Below are 18,792 nucleotides of genomic sequence, written 5' to 3' on the forward strand. Positions count from 1 at the left end.
AAGCTTAACTCCATCTTCCTGACACTCAGCCTTTACGTATTTGTAAACATTTATGAGGTCGCCCCTCAGTCTCCTCCAAGCTAGAGACCCAGCTCCCTCAGCCTTTCCTCATCAGGGAGATGCTCCACTCCATCATCTTTGTAGCTCTGCGCTGGACTCTTTCAAGCAGTTCCCTGTCCTTCTTGAACTGAGGGGCCCAGAACTGGACATAATATTCCAGACAAGGCCTCACCAAGGTAGAATAGAGGGGGAGGAGAACCTCTCTTGACCGACTAACCACACCCTTTCTAATGCACCCCAGGATGCCATTGGCCTTCCTAGCCACAAGGGCACGTTGCTGACTCATGGTCATCCTCCTGTCCTCCAGGTCCCTCTCTCCTACACTGCTCTCCAGCACGTCAGCCCCCAACCTGTACTGGTACATAGGGTTTTTCTTCCCCAAATGCAAAACTCTACACTTGCCCTTGTTGAACTTCATCAAGTTTCTCCCCACCCAAATCTCCAGCCTGTCTAGGTCCCTCTGAATGGCAGCACAGCCTTCTGATGTGTCAGCCACTCCTCCCAGCTTGGTGTCATCAGCAAACTTGCTGAGGGTACATTGTACCCTCATCCAGGTCGTTGATGAAGATGTTGAACACCACTGGTCTCAGTACCGCCCCCATCGTACATCAGATTCTACTACCCTATTTCCCAAAGTTCACTAGAGCAATTAAAAATAAATTCTTTTAAATAAGTACTCACACTAGCACCTGCATGTGAAAAGTCAAAGAAAGGAGTTATTTTACAGAAATAAAATTGACTGGTTCATTCAAAAGCAAAATTCACTCGCATTGTTGAACCAAATGAACTTGGTTTAAACCCCAATAATTATGTAATTATTACATTAGGTTCTTGACTGATCGCTTTTGTGTGGCACTCAGAGAAGTGTATAAATACAAAGAAGGATACTGCTTTATTTTTCAGGGCCATACTGAAGAGTATCTTGTTATTTCTGGTGCAGAACAGTATAAATTTCTGGGCCACACTGAGCAAATGAAAAATCTATGCTAGTCTATAGTTGCAAATCAATAGCTTTAGCAAAAAGAGAGGAAGAAGAAGCTGGAGGACAAACCCCAGGAGTTTCAGAACATACAAACTACATTAATTTTATGTTCTCACATTTCTCTAGGTCTTGAGCAACCTAACTGAGTTGGACTAGACATCTCCTAGAGGTCTTTTCCTACGTGTTGTATTCTATTGTCTGCAGTCACAGCAGTAAGCAAGAGTGGCTGTATTTAAATACTTCTTTGAGAGATGTTTCTGGGCTCATTTCAAATCTGCAACTTCCACTACCTTTGGAAATGCCATACACACACACTGATAGGCATGAACTGATGTTTGCCCTAAAACCATTTTTTCCACTGCAGAACACTGGAAATAAATGAAAAGAAAGAAATGAAAAGCATTATTTGTACTCAAATTAAGTTTATTAGCTCAAAACAGGTTATGCTCTGTAATGAGATCTGTGATACACAATAAAGTCTGCACACCAGGAATTCTCTGTGTGTAGTACAAACCATTCCACCAGTGTATCACATGTTTCCAAACATAAAAATCTAGTGACAATTGATGCAAACATGAAACTGGAATACTAAACATCATGCAATCCTTTTAAAGTTTACAAAGTCTAAATTACTTTAGAAAAAATTCACAAACTATACTGAGGCATCCAAAATTTATTTTGAATCTCACAAGTCTGAAGAACAGTTAAAACATTTTAAAACCTTTTCCAATGCTGTCAACACTTTGGAGTCCTTCTTGTATTTCAGACCCAGATCCTACAGTACCAGTTCCAGAGCAGCTTGCTGCCTGCAGTCTACTTTGGTCTCCTCTTACTCCATCATATGTAATTGCTGTTTCATTTGCTCCAGGGATGTATTTCTCTGAGGAACGTGTTTTGTTTTTTTCACTAGGAGCACCATTGAATATTCTGCTACCGTTACTTTTAACATAAACAATGGAATCAGAAGATGAGTGCAAACTGCTAACCAACTGCCTTCCTCAGTGATTTCCTTTTCCATGTTCATTTTGTTTGACTCTTCTCTCAGAGAATGTTGGAGTACTATTTTGAGGCTTATCATCTTTATTTTGGTTAATTGTTTGAGCTTCGTTTTCCTTCTGTGAGCCTGGCAGGTTCTGTTGCCCCGTAGTCTGAAATCCTTGAGTTTCTCTAAGGGTGCAGAACATGTTATTCACAACCATCTGGGACTGAAACATTCCAGTAAGAGCAACTTGCATGCCCCCAGCTCTGTTCTGAAATAAGAGATTCCAATAAAGATATGATAAAACCAGAGAAAAAAAAAATCCAGTATTGCAACTGCCATATACTAAAATCTGCATAGCAAAATGAAGTCTTTACATATTGTAGTGCAGATTCAGAGATAACAGCAATCACAGAACCCTTACTACCTTTCAAAGCAAGCAAGTTTTGGAAGATTGGTTGGTACCGACACAGAGTACACATATTAGTTTCACATCCAGCCTGACCTTTGCACTACACAAATGTGTCAGTTTGCCAAAGTCTAATCACGTCTGTCATTCCAAAATACCTGAAATTCATTGCATTTGCTCACAGTTCACAACAGTGTGATCCCAGTAGTCTATCTCACAATACCTAGCTGCTGCAAGAATCTAAACTAACCAATACTAGGAGATAAAAACGAGTAGTGTTAGCTGAAGTTTTTTTGTAATCAACCTTTGCCATGTGTACTTAAGTTTTAAGCTTAAGACTTTAAGCTCAGACTTCTAAATGTAGATGAATTAGAAAAACAAACTGCATGAGTAAGTTAATGTCACAGTGCAGGAGTCCCTCAGCTGAAAACATTGTGGCAAACCACACGTTTTACCATCATGTTTTAGAAGCTGGTGGTGTTCTTCAGAAATTTGGAACACTTTAACAGGGAAGATACTGGCTATAAGAAACATACTAGAATGCAAAATGATTCTTGGCATAAACCCAACTTGGACAAGGTTGTAGGCTGCCAGTATCTTCACTTTTTAATTGTCTTGCTGTTTTAGGTTTGGTTTGGGGCTTTTTTTAAGGTAACTGTAATATCTCTCTTGAAAAATCCAGAATTTTTCTGTTTATTGATTTCATACTGGAAACTAAAACTGTACGTTGTTAGTGTTTCAAATTTGTAGTTGTCTGAAATTCATGGTATAGCCCCCTCAGGAATCTAGCAGACTGGACAAACACACTGCCATAACTAACAAAAAATCCCGGTTTTCAATATGCACACTGTACTACCTACCCTCTCTTAGCAGACTAAGTTTTGTAAAACTTCTTTACATCATTATTAAATGTTCCTTAAAAACCTAGTCATTGTATTTTCCATTTCTAATGGATTCATAGCACTACTGGAACTTCATATGTCAGAATAAGAAACTACATAATTAGCACCAACACTTTCTTCAGAACAGTACAAAATCCTATGGTTTCTTTCCCAAATGGTAATCACTTTAAAAGCTTACATTGATCATGGAATTAATATCGTATAAACACAGGTACAGCAAAAAGATTGCAATAATAAATTTATGGATGATTTGGTAATAATTACTTGCAGTCAGAAGAGGACAACAGCTGAAAAGGATACTGAACAGCACCAATTACATTGCCACTAGCATTACCTCTACAGACTTAACTTTGCTATTTTGAGCATGTTCTTCTCTTTCTTCTTCAAAAGACTTTTCCTTTAGCACATTACTAGGCTTATTGAGTGTAGAATTCATTTGTGGATGCCCCAAAAGACAAACATCTGACTGCTCTATTCCAGCTAACACAGCAAGTTGTCCAAGTCTGCAAAATAAAGTTTAAAAAATTACACAAAAATTCTTTCCCTGTGGAAGATCTAAACATGCAAAAACAGAAGAAGAAACAGAGTGCATTTGAAGCTTTGAAGATAGCTTTTCCATTATTTTGTGAGAAGCCTAAAATAGATTAATAAAGATGAAAACAAGTAGCTAAAGCTATTTTCCTATCTTTGCACAAAGCAGCCTGCAGACTCAAAACTGTCAGTCTCCACTCAGTGTTACAAGGCTAAGAATGAAGTTCTCCCAGTCAGAATTGATCTCAGAGCAGGATGCTGGCAAGCAGATTCCCTGTCAGGCAGAACAAAGATTAAAATTCTAACATTCAAGTGGAAGATTGGTGCACATCTCCCAAACTAGAATAATCTCCAGCAGTCAAATCTAATTGCCTGTCTCACAAATACAGTTATGCAGTTTCACCTGCCAGCTTACAAGTTGACAAACCTACTGTTTGGTTGCATTAAGCCTCAGTAAGAAGTGAGAAGTTGCAGCCATCAATGGATAGCATAGCATTAAACGGAATGTTACGGAGAAGAGCAGTCTTTGTGATTAGGATTATGTAAGTTTCAGAGCAGCTCCCTATTACCATGAGTAAGAGCCTTTTGGAAATTTTGGGTTTTATGTAGATAGAGAGCATTTTTTCCTTCCTCCAAAGTTTGAGAATCATCCTTAAGGTAATGACAACTCTGCCAATTGATTGGCACAAAACTAAATCAGTCTCTGGGTGAACTTTATATTATTACAAATTGGAGGTGGATGAAAGCAGGAGGCAGGGAGCACACATAAAATCTTCCCTGGTCTTCTCTGAACATGCAGAATGGACTACAATATATCCTCAGACAATTCCTTCATTCTTCTGGATGAAAATGCAGTGTCTGGCAACACACGTTTCACACAACAGTTTTGGGAACTTAGGCTGAAATTCTTTGACAAATGGGAAGGGCGTACCATCCTCTGAGAAATTGCAGGTACAGGGGGAGAGTGTTAAGACGAACTTCAATCAATACTCTCTAAAATATTTCCAGTAACAATAAATAATACAGAATTTAAGTATGGAGGCTAGATTAATCCATCTAGATTTCTGTATGTAAATTTGTAAAAGAGGACCCAAGGCAACAAGACACTTTCTGAAGCCAGTTTAACAGCATTTTGACATTTTCATACCATGGGAATGCTAAAAGCCACAGCTGATCTAATAAAGACTTGGAAACACACTTTCCCAAGGACAAATACATTAATTACACTGGACAGTGCTTAGATCGTGTTCTTCCTGTTGAGAAAAGTCTAAACAGTAGGTACATAGTTAATTTTTCTTCCCTTGCTCTTCGCGAGTACACAGTCCAAGGTATCTGAGCAGGGGGAGGAGACAACACGCTTCATCGGAAGAATAATTTTGGAAAGAGGTCTCATCAGAAACAGTAAGACTTAAATGAAGTGACAACCTACCCAGCATCTTTAAGGAGGTCTAAAAAAGCATGAAACTTTTGGAAAGAGTTCTCAATGCTGCCTAGAACACCTTCATCTTCCAAAATCATGTTGGTTACTGACTGTGCATGAAGAACTTCAGATAGGGAGATATTTTGATTCCTTAATTTTGCATTTTCTACTTCCAGCTAAGGAGGAAAAAAAAAGGAAGAAAAAAAAAAGAAAAAAGTAATTTCTATCATTGTCAGTTTTAAAAAACACCAAAACCAGCAACACAAAGAACTCAGCCTCACCTTTGCAAGCCTACGGAGCATTGTCATACATAAAGAGAAATAAATACTCAAAGTAACTAACAGAACTCAGGTTCCTGTAGCAGAAATATTCAGGACACTGCTTGGTGTCTCTGTTAGTTTATATAGCTACAGCTGCAGTTCTGTGCTACCACAGTGAAACTGCTGCAGGCAAAAAAAAACCTGCTGGATCAGCAGCGTCTTCAGTATGTACTGAATGTCACAGAGTAACTGCATGCAAAAAAATTCACTTTTGTGTCATGTTATTTTGTATTATATGGCAGATTAACATCAAGTCATTTCTTTTACTAATAAAAAACCTTAATTAAGGTAAACAATTAAGAGGGAATGCATGCTACTGTATCTCTCCCCTGCACTATGCACCCCAAATTTAAAGTTTAAGATTATTTGATTTTTCTTCACATTGAACACCAATAAATCTGTGACAAACTGAAAGTTGAAAGGTAACTGTAGAATATACAGGGTTTTCTATTTGAGGGAAACATTAACTCAGACACTCATTTAAGATTGCATCTATGCACGCACTTACACCACAAGCTTTCTTTCATCTTTTGTGAGAGCACAAAAATTTACACATCTGCTTAGTGCACTGTAACTCTGTTAAACTCTCTGTTAAACTCGCATAAGAAGAAACAATTCTAGAAATTACTGCTATTTAGTTTAGCCTAACTTGTCTCCTAAGACAAGTTGCTAGGTCCAAGCATGCTAGCATGACAGAGAATGAATCTGTTGTAGTGGGCATTTAAGTATTCAAACAATAGATATCCAGCAGACCCCACCAGTGCGCTTCATATTACAGGACGATGGGGATGGCTGCACCAGAGGACTACAATGAACCTTGCAGAGTGCAGAATCCTTTGTGAATATCTGCTGCCTGTACCACGAGGCACCACTTGCTGCTCAGATCCAAAGGGTACCACCACTTTCATTCCACTACAGATCACATCCAAGAACCATCCATTTACACTACCTCACACAAAACTCTATTGCAAGAAATTCTGCTTAATGATGCAAAAGGATCGTCTCAGGTCAGCAACAATGTAGTAAGGGGAAATAGACCTCACAATTTATCTGTGACAAGCTGTGAATTCGGTTCTGTAGTGAAGCAAAACTGCACTTTGCAACTGACAACTATGGCCCATGTGCTGTGCAGAAAACCACCCAACATTTTTACTGCCTGCAGAAACAAGCTTAAAAATTGAAGGGACAGAATAAGCCAAATTAAACAACATTTGCAACAAACAGCTTTTCACGCAATTAATGATAAAGAAGGTGGGATACCTCAAAGAATTATCCATCTGCTGCAAATTGCAAACAGATTTAATCACTTTCTCAGGAAAAAATAACATCAGGATGCCCCAGATCATAAATAAAATACCAAGTGAATGAAACATATTGAAAGAGTAGCTTGACCTGGAGTTCAAGGCTCTGGAATAGGATGAGGAGAACAAACACACATTACTAAATAGATTTCATCATTGCACTTAGGCTAGCAAACGTTCCATGTGACTTTGAACTGAAAACCTGGAAGCTACCACATCAGAGGTCATTGATAAATATTACTAATTAAGCAAGTGGATAGTTTGATTGGTGCCCTCTTTAAAAGTAAACATGATTAACATTTAAGTATCATTACCTCTATTATCCGTTCCTCAGCTTTTAATCTGGCTCTTCGTTCTTCCTTTAATTTTCCCATGCATTCTTCCAGGTCCAACTATCATAACACAGATAAATTACCGTTAAATTTATTGCAAAATGTCAGATCAACATGCAATAGTATACAAACATTTAATATATCCAGTTGGCAACTAGCACATGGCATTACAAAGAATTACATATCTTCGACAAAAAAAAATGACAGAGGTCTGAGGTCAACTAGTATATAGCTATAGGATGCAAAAAATTTACACTGGAAAGTGGAACTGTGATTAATCTGACAAACTTGCAATATATAACATGGGATTACAGTACAAGTCTCTTGGGCCTATGACATCACCATCAAGAATGTATGTTCTTCTCTACTTTCTCTTCTTCCGCTTTGCTTTTTCAATCTTCATTTTTAACTAAATACATCTTCCTCATCAAAAGCTCAAATCAGACTCTAAAAAAATCCTTACTAGCCATACCTAGATTTTCAGAATGCATTCTTCTTCCAGAATTTTATTGCTTATTACAACAGTAGCAATACAAAATCCTGAATTCTAAGAACTGTATTCCTTCCAATTGGTTTCACTTAGTTCTTCAGCAGAGAAAGTTAAGTTTTTCACAACCCCAAGCTCTTCGAGTGAGTTAAGCATCTTAGTGTTGAATTAACATCAAAAACAAACACAAACATCTTAACACATATATTCTGGTACTATTCATGAGATGCCTAGACTACTATTTTAAGTAGTGAATCTCTTGGTTTCAGAAAACAGTAGTAAGAATTTAATAAACAATCACTTCTTCTTGTATCGTAGCAAAGCATAATCATCTTTAAATACAGCCTCTGAAGTGAAATGGAAAAAAAAGAAAAAGGAAAAAAAAAAAAAGAGAATAATTTTTTTCTTGTATGCCTTAACAAAGTCTTTTGGTTCCAAAGGTGAAAACTGTTCAAATTATCAAGCTGCTCTGTTTTTCAAAGGGTAACCTACATGATTTAACAGTATCCAAACCTTCTTATCTCTATACATCTTATATACAGCCACATATATGTAACAAAAGGACACTGCTTTTTGCACACACCTTATCAGTGCTACTGAGCAACAAAGATTCAAATACTAATGAAACCTTTTTACTATCAAAAAACCTGTTCACTATCAAAAGCTTATTCACGAGCATCCTACTGCATCTCATACAAGCAATCAACTGAGAGGAGTGGTGTGCAACAGGATATATAGTAAAAATAATCCTACAAATGCAAAGAGGTCCTCACAGGTCTTGTAGGATGCAAGGGACTTGTGAATCTGATTCAAAGATGCAGGTTCTAAAATAATCATGAAATAGTCCTCCCAGTGACAACCACTCAGATTGAAGATCATGAGTCTGTCACTGTTGTTCAGTGAAGCTCACTCATAAAATCCCCTACACTAGCATTAACCAAACTAACCCTGGGCCTAGAATGCGAAGTCTTATCTTTATAATCTAAATACTAAAGAAAGTAAGAAGGTAAGAAAATAGAGCAAAAAACACATTTCCAAGGCAGCATTTGAGAAGAGATCTAACAGTATCTAACTGCCACGATGCAACAAAATTGCCTCCTGGCATGTGATGCAGGGAAAAATCTCAAGAAGGAATCCTCAACAAATACCATCATCTTACTGCAATCTACCCAAAAAAAGTGTGGAAATCATAGGAGCTAGAAATCCTTTCATAGCTACAGAAGCACAGCACAGGAAGTAGTAACCATAATGTTCTACATTCACAACCTGACATTTAACCTGAAATCCTGAAACTTGGCTTTGAAGATCAGTCACAGGTGCCACAGCCTTGAAGAATTCTTACAGTTCCATTTATACTGTCTGTGCATGTATTTGTATATATTCCAAAGTTTCTACGATGTAGGATATTTTTGGCAAGCAACTCTACTTTATAAACCTTAGTTCTATAGTATTTTTGTTATGGATAGGTTTTAGACAATTCTAAACGTGACACCACTGATCTTCAAATTGCTTCTTTGTATTTTCAAAGGACAAAGGCTTAGGAAATAGTTAAATTATCAAGACTTTTTTAAAAAAAAGAAATTAGGAGGATTCATAGTTTTGTTTGAACTTGATTTATCCCACTGTAGAGGTAAACAATATTTTATGATTATGGGCTGACTTCACAAAAAAATCACAAACACTGCAGCTATATCTCCTCATAAGCAGCATCAGAACTCTAGATTTAAAACCTTGTGCCTGTGCAAACATATTTGTCACCATTAAATTACAAATATATATATGCTTTATTCTTTTATTTTGTTTTGAGAAATGTACTAACTTATGCAATCCTCCAGTCTTTGTACAGAAAAAAATCAATACATCAGAGGAAAATGCACCTCCAAGCTATAACTGATTCTTTAGTAGTGTCATCCAGAAGGACAGCACTGAGCCTTTAAAAGGAATTGCAAATACATCTGTAGCCTTTGTAATTGCTGTATACAATATGACTACTCAACACTAGACATAGATATAAAACTGAAGTTCAAAAAAAATAAATAATAAATTTAAAATATAGTCACTAATTAGCCATGTTTTTCTACTTGATTGCATTGCTGCCCTTATTTTTAGAAGAGTTATAGTGCAATCTCTACTTCTACGTAATTCACGTAATATTAATGTGTAGGAAGAGTTACCCTGCTAATGATATTAAGAGTAAAGTTCACCATCTATATTTCAAAATCTGGGAGTTTCCTCAACTACATTCTTCATTAGAGGCAAGTCTGACATTTATTGTTTCTTGTTTTTCATCTAAGCAGAAATAAAGCTTTTCATTAGTTACAGGATTTTATTTTTAAAAAAGGAAAACACATCTAATACTGTCACTAAGCAGTACATTTAAAATCCCTTTTTGAGCTGAAGGATGCAGAGAAGTTCCAACAGACTTGCATACTAAACCCAAAGTCTGGTAATCTACTTACAATAAAGGATGTTTGAAGAGCTTTTTTGGCACAGTGACAGTTTAAGAGTTCTCACCTTTTACTTTTTATTCCCAGTCTGCAATCTGACCCCTGTTCTAGCACAGCTCATTGTCTTGCTTTACTGAAAAGGCTGTGCCAAGGCCTGCTACAGCCAAATACACTGGAGTAGTTTTCAGGTAGGTGAGTTACACAAGTCAGCTCCTCACTCAAGCAGCTCTGCAGTAAGAGGTGTTTAATGACAGTACCTAAGCCAACATAACACATATTAAAAGGGTCTTCCACTTCCCCTCTCATATTATTAGCCATAGACTTCTGCCACATACTGTGCTCCAGTTCTGGAATGCACCCAATCACATAAGCCAATATGAGTCATTAAGATGGCTAAAAACAAACCTGGAAAAATATCACAGAATGGTTGAAGTTGGAAGAAACCTCTGGGGGTCAGATGGTCAAGCAGGGCCACCTACAACAAGCTGCCCAGGACTGTCTCTAAGTGGTGTTTTAGTTATCATCAAGGAGGGAGACTCCACAAATGCTGTGGGTAATCTGTCTTAGTACTCAGTCACCTTCACAGTATTAAGTGTTCCCTGATACTCAGAGAAAATTTCCTGTGTTTCAGCCTGTACTCAGTGCCTCTGGTGCTGTCACTGGGCACCACTGGGAAGAGCCTGGTTCTGTCCTCTTTGCACACTCCCTTCAGGTATTGATATACAACAGTAACATCACCCACAAGCCTTCTTTTCTCCAGGCTGAACAGTCCTAGCTCTTGGTCTATCCTGAAAAGAGAGATGCTCTAGATTCTTAACCATCTTGTGGCTCTTTCTTGGACTCTCTCCATTATGCTCATGCCTCTCTTGTACTGAGGAGCCCAAAACCGACATGGTGCTCACCAGCACTGAATATAGGGGAACATCCCCTTTGGCCTGCTGATACCATTCCTCCTAATGTAGTCCAGGATGCCATTCACCTTCTGCTGACTTGTGTCTAGCTTGGTGTACACCGTGACCCTCATTGCCTTTCCTGCAACGCTGCTTTCCAGATGGTCTGCCCTCAGCATGTACTACTGTATGGGGTTAAGGTTCCCCAGGGTTGGGGCTCTGCACTTCTCCTTACTGCACTACATGAGTTTTCTCTGTATCAGCAAGTTGAATCAACTTGCCTTATGATCAGATAAATATGAAAAAAAGACACAAGAGAGAAAAAGGCTTGAGCAAGAAATGGGAAAGCACTAAGGGATAGGATGGGGAATAGAGCTCACAATTCAATGGTGACAAGTTGTTCAGTTCTGACATAGTATGAAACTGTGCTTTGCATCAATATAACAAAAAGGAAGGGTGAGGCACATGAACAATTCCAGACTGCTTAAAAAGTGCTGTCAGATAGGCAACCATGGCCTAAGCCAGTAATTTGGTCTTCAAATTCAGAAAATGAGGAAAATCTGGACTTTTATAAGCACAGGAAAATTTAGAACCAGTTTTGGGAAGCTTTCTAGAATTTGTAGTTTTATCTCCCAGGAAGCTGAAACCAATCACAAATTCTCCTTTCCTTACAGATGCTCTATATGTAATACTACAGGTAACACTGACAACATAGGTCAATATGACAACCCTTCCCCAAAGCAGAAAACACAGTCTGTATCCACAATGTGTCCTGAAAGTAATATTCCTCCCTCTCCAAACTCCAAGAATAAATACATCAAGTGTTCCCTGAAAGCATTGTACTTGCTGCACAGAATTTTTTTATGCAATAGGTAGGTGGGCACTGAATTCCATTATTCCAGACACTGCGATCTTGATGAGATTGTCGAAGTCACTGCACAGCACAGTGTCAACACCTTGCACACTGACAGTAATACGGTATCATCTACAAAGAAGAAAGCCTCTATACAACATTAAGTCCCAGCAACATGTAAAAACTTGGAAAACCTTCCTGAACAAGAGTTCTAGAGAGACAAAGGGTAGGAATAAGGGAAAAGTATACATCAGCTGAAAAACAGGCACATAGTTATTTATGCAGTGTTTGTACGGTCTGTTTGCCTTCCACAGTAACTCTAAGTCACCCTAACTCTCCCACTACATATAGATCTGCAACAAGTTTCAACTTTGCTTACATAAAGACAGCTATATGGTCTCAATATTTATCAACAAGTTCATTCACCCACTGTGGTGCTCTACGACAACCACCACCAAAACTAGGCTGACTTACAGGTCTTATTTTTAGCAGTATTCATTTGGAAGCAATGCAGATTCTGAAAACAAAAATAATTAAAATCCTAATACTTCAGAAACAACCCAGTTATTCTGCCAGAGGGTCTTACTTCATAACAGTGCTAGAATACCTTGGCAGCATTACTGAGTCACTGAAACACACCCTTTGTTTTTCCTTCCTTTTCTGAGAACATTCCTGGACAAGATATTTGCAGCAGTAATCAGTCTTGCTGCTACCAGGTTTTTCTGAACTAGCAAAGAAATAGAAGGAATAATAAAAAGCAAATTTTTAAAAGTGTATGACCAAGCTCAATTATAAAATGGAGCTTTAATACACCTTCAGTTATTTTTAAAGTATTTTTACACAACAATCAGTACAATATTCTAGCTTTTAGAAATAACAGTAAATTGTATTTATAAATGACATACTTGGATGAAAAGACTACACTGGTCAAAATGATGAACACTGATAAGGATTCAAGACTAGAACAGAGAAGTTACACATGTTGAGTTATATGTATTAAGTGAAGTTCTTCCTTAATATAGCCCTGATTTGACAATATGGTTATAGGGTACGCATCCTCATTGGGACTATTGAGAGATTGGAAATCCAGTGCATTTTTGAGACACTTCTTTTGAAACAGAAGCCTGTGTAACATAATATAGGATAATTCAAAAGTTATTGTGAAGTCCTGTTCCACAACTGGTTATTAGCTTCACTGTAATTATCTGATTAAAACATGGCTTGATTGACGTTGTTTCCTTTCTGGAGTTCAATGGACAGAACATGCTTCTTACCTGTAATTGCTCATACTTTGTTACGTTAATCATATCTAATGATTTTGCTACATCAGGATGTTGGAAAACATCATCTAAATCTTCAGTTTCAGATGTAGAAGCACTTTCTACTGTCACTTTCACAGGAATACCTGTCTAATTATATCAGAAAAAAAAACACAGCCACTCATGTGCATTACACTGTGCAATAAAGATAAAAAATCATATAGCACCAAAAGCTTAATTTAATGTAGTTGTTTTCCAGAGTCCCTTATAATACATACACATTGTCTAACTACGCAATTCTGAAGTAAAATTGCATAAACCAGTATTTTTCAAAAAATCACGTGTGCATATATTGGGTGTATGTGGCAAGGATTTAGTTGCAGGTGGCTGCTGGGAGTCCCCTTGGAGGACCAGCTGGGGCTCCAACCAGTCCCCTGCAGGGCTGCCCTACATCTGAGATGGCAGTGCTGCGGGGAAAGCATTTTTAGGAAAGGGCAAAAAATGCCAGACAGGCCAAAGAAGGGGCACTGAAGAGCGAGAAAGAGCAGAGGGAATTCCAGGCTCAGAGGAGGAAGAAGTGGTCCGTGGTGCAGGCAATACCCCTGCTCCAGCCCAGGGCAGACCCCATGCCTGAGCAGAAGGATGGGCCAAAGATGCTCTGGCCAGTGCACAGCCTGTGCCAGAGCAGGCTTTCCCAAAGGTAAGTGCACTGGCTTCAGCAACCCTCAGACCGTTCTGTGAGCCAATTTAAATCATTGGTGCACACAAAGACACTTTCCCAGCTTTTCTCTGGTGGACGAGGCAGGAAGGAGATGGAAATGAAATGCAAAAGAAAAGAAGAAAGAGGGGATTTTTTCTTCTTCCTCTGTTGGTATGTTTACTGCAGGTGTTCACAGATGGGTGCAAACATGAGTATGTAGTCCAAAAGCAAAAGGAGGAAAGAGAGAAAGGGGGAAGCAGAACTCTTACCAGAAAAATACTGTTAATTCTCCTTACTGTCTCTGAAGGGATTGTGCCCATACTGAAACTCAGCTTGCTCATAAGGCTAAGACACCAAAAGGTAGTAAAACAGATATGGGAACTATCAAAGAAGTTTCAACCAAATGCTGATGTACTGTTGTCTTAACTTTTAGACAATAAAACTGTGTTGAGAACATTTTCATCTTTTTTCAGGCATTCATCTTCTAAATAAACCACCATAAAAGAGAGAGAGAGAGAGTACCTGAATCTTCACTGGTCGTTCTTTAGTGCTATCCACTGGACCTCCTCTAAAGTTAGAAAAAAAACATTTTTTAGAAAAGCAGGGTTACAATGTCACCATTGCTACTTCTATTTCCAAACACAGTATTCTAGGATAGGTGAAACACTATGAGTAAAAACAACACAAGACAGTGCACTGTCTCCCTTTAACAGTCACTACATCCTTAGTTTGTTCTATTAGTACTCCTACTTAATCATTAATTAGAGCAACATTACTGGATGCTAATGTTAGTATCTCCAATAGGCACCTTGTTTAGTTAATTATTATGAACTAAACAGGAGAATTTGGTATTCAGTATTTTGAAAAACAAGTATAAGTTTGAAATAGTTATGATAGAGCATTAAGTAGTTTTTTGTTTATGTAAGAGGTGGAAAAAACATGTAGGCACTTTGAACCGGATGCCAAATCAACAATAATACAAGCTTAGAACACTAAATTTCACTTCAGTTGTACGTCTGATAAATCATAGCAACAAGAAAACAAGCAAGACGGGTTTGGTTATGGGTATTTTTTTTGCTAAATTTGAATATTCCTGTGGTCATAAAATCGTAATTTTTGGTGTATTTTAAAAGCTTACTGGAATAGAATTTACATAACATTCTCAAAATCTGCATACACAGAAAAAATTATGGCTATAAAATGTATTTCTGTGTGTATATTTCAAACACATATTTTTAAAAACTAACACTGCTCTCTACTACATTTATCATTTATGTTTTACACTTTAATATTTTTCTTTGTACTATGAAAAGCTCACCTGCATCTTTTTGCACGTTCTGCAGTCCGCCAAGGAAGGAAGCCTTTAGTGCCTGGAGGTAGTGGCTCTGGGGAGTAGCTATCTTCCACAGACATATTTTTCTTCAAACACATATTTTTAAAAACTAACACTGCTCTCTACTACATTTATCATTTATGTTTTACACTTTAATATTTTTCTTTGTACTATGAAAAGCTCACCTGCATCTTTTTGCACGTTCTGCAGTCCGCCAAGGAAGGAAGCCTTTAGTGCCTGGAGGTAGTGGCTCTGGGGAGTAGCTATCTTCCACAGACATATTTTTCTTCCCTGGACTCACAGACTTTTTAGGTATTAATCCTGCATTGAACAGGAAGAATAGGAGAAAATGTAATTCATTATACCTAGTTATTTACATATAAATTCACAGACTACAGTTCATAAGTAAAATCTCTTATGTAATAAAAGGGACTTCAGGAAATCTGTCTTTCAGTCTGAATTTGCTGAAGTGTTCAAAAGCTTCTGTTTGGCTTCTCAAGAAAAGGGGTAGATAGCTTATCTGCTCACAATTATTAGCTGGTAACTGTTATGTTAGGTTGATCTAAGTAACACACAGTTATTCAAAAAAGGATGCAAAGTTTTGTAGGTAATTATTTGTAGGTAAAGAGGTTTATTCATATCACTAATCTCAGATGCCTAACTCCATTGTCTCACGTGGGAGCTTAGACAGGCTATCATGTGCTCCAAATCGCCCTCTACTGCCTTCGGTGTGAAGAACGTTGGTTCTGTAATGCAAAATGCTTGAAGCTAAAGCTGGTACTCCTGCTGACCACTTCTACAAAACGTCAGCAATGTCTTCATTTAAGACACAAAGTAATGAAAAATAATGTTAACTAGTCCAGTCTTTTGCAGTTGTTTAAATCATGCACTATTCTATCTATTCTGTCGTTGAAAGTAGATTCAGAATAAATACCTGGTGGGGATGACAATCCTATCCCAAGTCACAAAAAAATAATAAAAAAAAAAAAATAAAAATACCCAAAACACATCATAATTATATTTAAGTCCAGCATTTTTTTCTTCCATCACCCTGATCACCACAGTTTATTTGTACAAAGACTGCATATTTTTTTATGCTTACCTCTCTGCTTCCAGATAACTAGAGCAAAGATGAAAGACAGCCCAATGTATTCCAGTGAAACTTAGTAACTTAATGAAAAATATGTAGTGTATCACAGCTATCAATACTTAATTACAAATATTCAAGATACCTATGTTATTTTAAACATTATTTATAATAGGTTTACATGAAGAAAAAAAAAAATCTTGTAACATTTTGTACACCACTTAAAAGTGCATGCTGCCTTGTTCCAGCAGAGAATAGTCTGCTGCAGAAAGGTTACATTAGAAGAACTAGGCAACTTACTACAGTCAGACTTCCTAGAAGTGAAAGCTTCTGGAGAGGATGCACTCAGAATAAACACATGCAATGGTTCCAAGTATTTAAGTCAGCGTATTTTCCACCCACATACCTAGCAGCATTAAAAACACAAGTTTCCTACAGAAATCACTGGTGGTAAAAGACACATTATTGACTTAAGAATAAATGGAAAATTTTTTAAAAACAAGTATTCTGTTTAGACACAGAACATTTAGACATATAATGTATTTTACAATTAAAGTTCTTAAACAGTTAATTATTTTGTAGATAAAATTTACTACCGTCAGACAAAAGAAATACAGTATTACCAATACGAATAGTAGCTTTTCCTTTTCGACCACTTCCCAGGACAATAGTTCTTTTCTTTGCTCTAGTTTTGAAAGCATCCTTGGAAGGTGAAGATGCCAGCCACTTATACTGGAAATTTAAAAAAAAATAAATAAATAATTATTTAGTAATGATATTAAAAGAGGTCCTCATTTAAGATTAGAGAGGATTTTGTCAGATGTATGAAGAACACTGGTAGTTACAGAAAACAATAAACTGTAAACTTAAGGAAAAACAAGAATTCCACAAAACCTCAATTCAATCACACTGTCTATGTTTCAGAAGTGTTCCCAGAACACAACTATAATATCCCATCCAATATTGTCCTTTCTTCTGTGCAAAAAACACTTCTACTTTTACAGTAAAAAAATAATGTATCAACCCTATAAAAAGGAAATTCTGGCTCTTGCTTTTCATTGTCAGAAAGCTGGCTTCCTAGGAATGACTGGCCCAGGCCAAAGCTCTCCAGAGGAAAAAAAGACTCCCTAATATGATTTTGTACTACCAATAAAGTTAGCATGTAAAAAATACAAAATTTAATTTTCACTGTCTGTAATGAAAACTCACCCTTACACATTAAAAGCCTCCAAACTGAAATTAAGACATAGGAATAAATTTACATAGTGATTCCTTATAGCAACAGCTCTATTCTTAAAGCCTCCCCTTTTCCCGGTAAAGTTTTATTATTCCAGGTAGATCTTTTTAAATTACACTGTCATTTATTTTTCAATGTGCATCAAACTATAGTTAGTAGCAAGTCTAGCACTGAAGCAGCCGTTAAAGGAAATGCAGCTGGTATTAACAAAAAGCTTATCTCAGACAGCCCTAAACCCCTATCAGATGACTAGAAACAATATGCCAAAGTTGTTCCCACCTGACAGATTAAAATGACTTCACTGTGCTCTAACTAACCAAGTTTATCATTGGCAAGAGAAACAGTTGGGGTTTTTTAAACTTCGGACTCAAATAACCCTTGTAAAAGTTTTGCTTGATCTTATGAGCTAGGGCCAGCTGCAGACAAGTTAATTGCTTTTTAAACAAAAATAGACAGAACAAGTAAAATCAAATGGCAAAGTTCTAAGAGCATCTTATTTTTGTTTTACTACACTCATAAAACAGCAGCTATACTAGCTTAGACCTAAAGTTAATCTACCCCAGTAGCCTGCTGCTGCTGTAGAACATTTAATTATAAAGACAGCAAACATATGGAGATAGTGTTGAAAACCTACTAAGTCTTTGAGCTGAGACTATGAAAGAATTTTTTTTTATAGACATCTTCAGTGGATTTTTTTTTTTAAGTTATACAATTTCTCTCCAAATCTACACAAACTTTCACCACCTATTACACACAATGATATCTACAAACTACAATCCACATGCCACACAGTGCTGCTATGGTAACACAACTTTCCTGTTTTAGCTGCCCATCAAAACTACAGGTGTCAGAACCAGGCAGCTCTTCTTGTAAACCCAACCCAAAAGACAATTACCTACATGCTACTGAAAACCAATGGAAGGGCAGAACAGGATGGAAGGGGTGCTGTGAACAGTATCAAGCAAACAACTGGTGACAGCACATTATAGGATATTTGTGGCAGCCAAAATGTGGTATTTTGTAGTTATGATGGCTTACTATCATGAGGTTTTTCAAAGGCCCACAAAACTTTACTTTGTAAAGCAACACAACAGTACCTTAATATATTGTCTGCGTATGCAAAACCATGGAGATGACACAAGAGGTTCCATCGTAAGTTGGCACATTATACAGAACACAGCTCTGCTACTTCCCAAGATATAAGCAAATTTAACATTTTACTGAGATTTACTCCTGAGAATTATACAGTTAGGCTTCAGCAGG

The 18,792-nt window shown here is 37.3% G+C and overlaps 1 protein-coding gene across 1 annotated transcript in view; it reads right to left on the reverse strand.

Annotated features, from left to right (window-relative positions):
- Positions 1-1,746: 1,746 nt before the first annotated feature.
- CEP78 (centrosomal protein 78kDa) overlaps positions 1,747-18,792 on the reverse strand; it is a 28,855-nt gene continuing 11,809 nt past the window's right edge. The window contains 8 exon segments of the mRNA XM_010004921.1: positions 1,747-2,292; positions 3,682-3,835; positions 5,293-5,459; positions 7,219-7,296; positions 13,188-13,322; positions 14,395-14,440; positions 15,391-15,526; positions 16,916-17,037. Of these exon segments, the coding sequence (XP_010003223.1) occupies positions 1,747-2,292; positions 3,682-3,835; positions 5,293-5,459; positions 7,219-7,296; positions 13,188-13,322; positions 14,395-14,440; positions 15,391-15,526; positions 16,916-17,037 (1,384 nt within the window).

Source organism: Chaetura pelagica, unplaced genomic scaffold, assembly GCF_000747805.2.
Source record: "Chaetura pelagica isolate M959 unplaced genomic scaffold, ChaPel_1.0 scaffold339, whole genome shotgun sequence".
NCBI classification, from domain to species: domain Eukaryota; kingdom Metazoa; phylum Chordata; class Aves; order Apodiformes; family Apodidae; genus Chaetura; species Chaetura pelagica.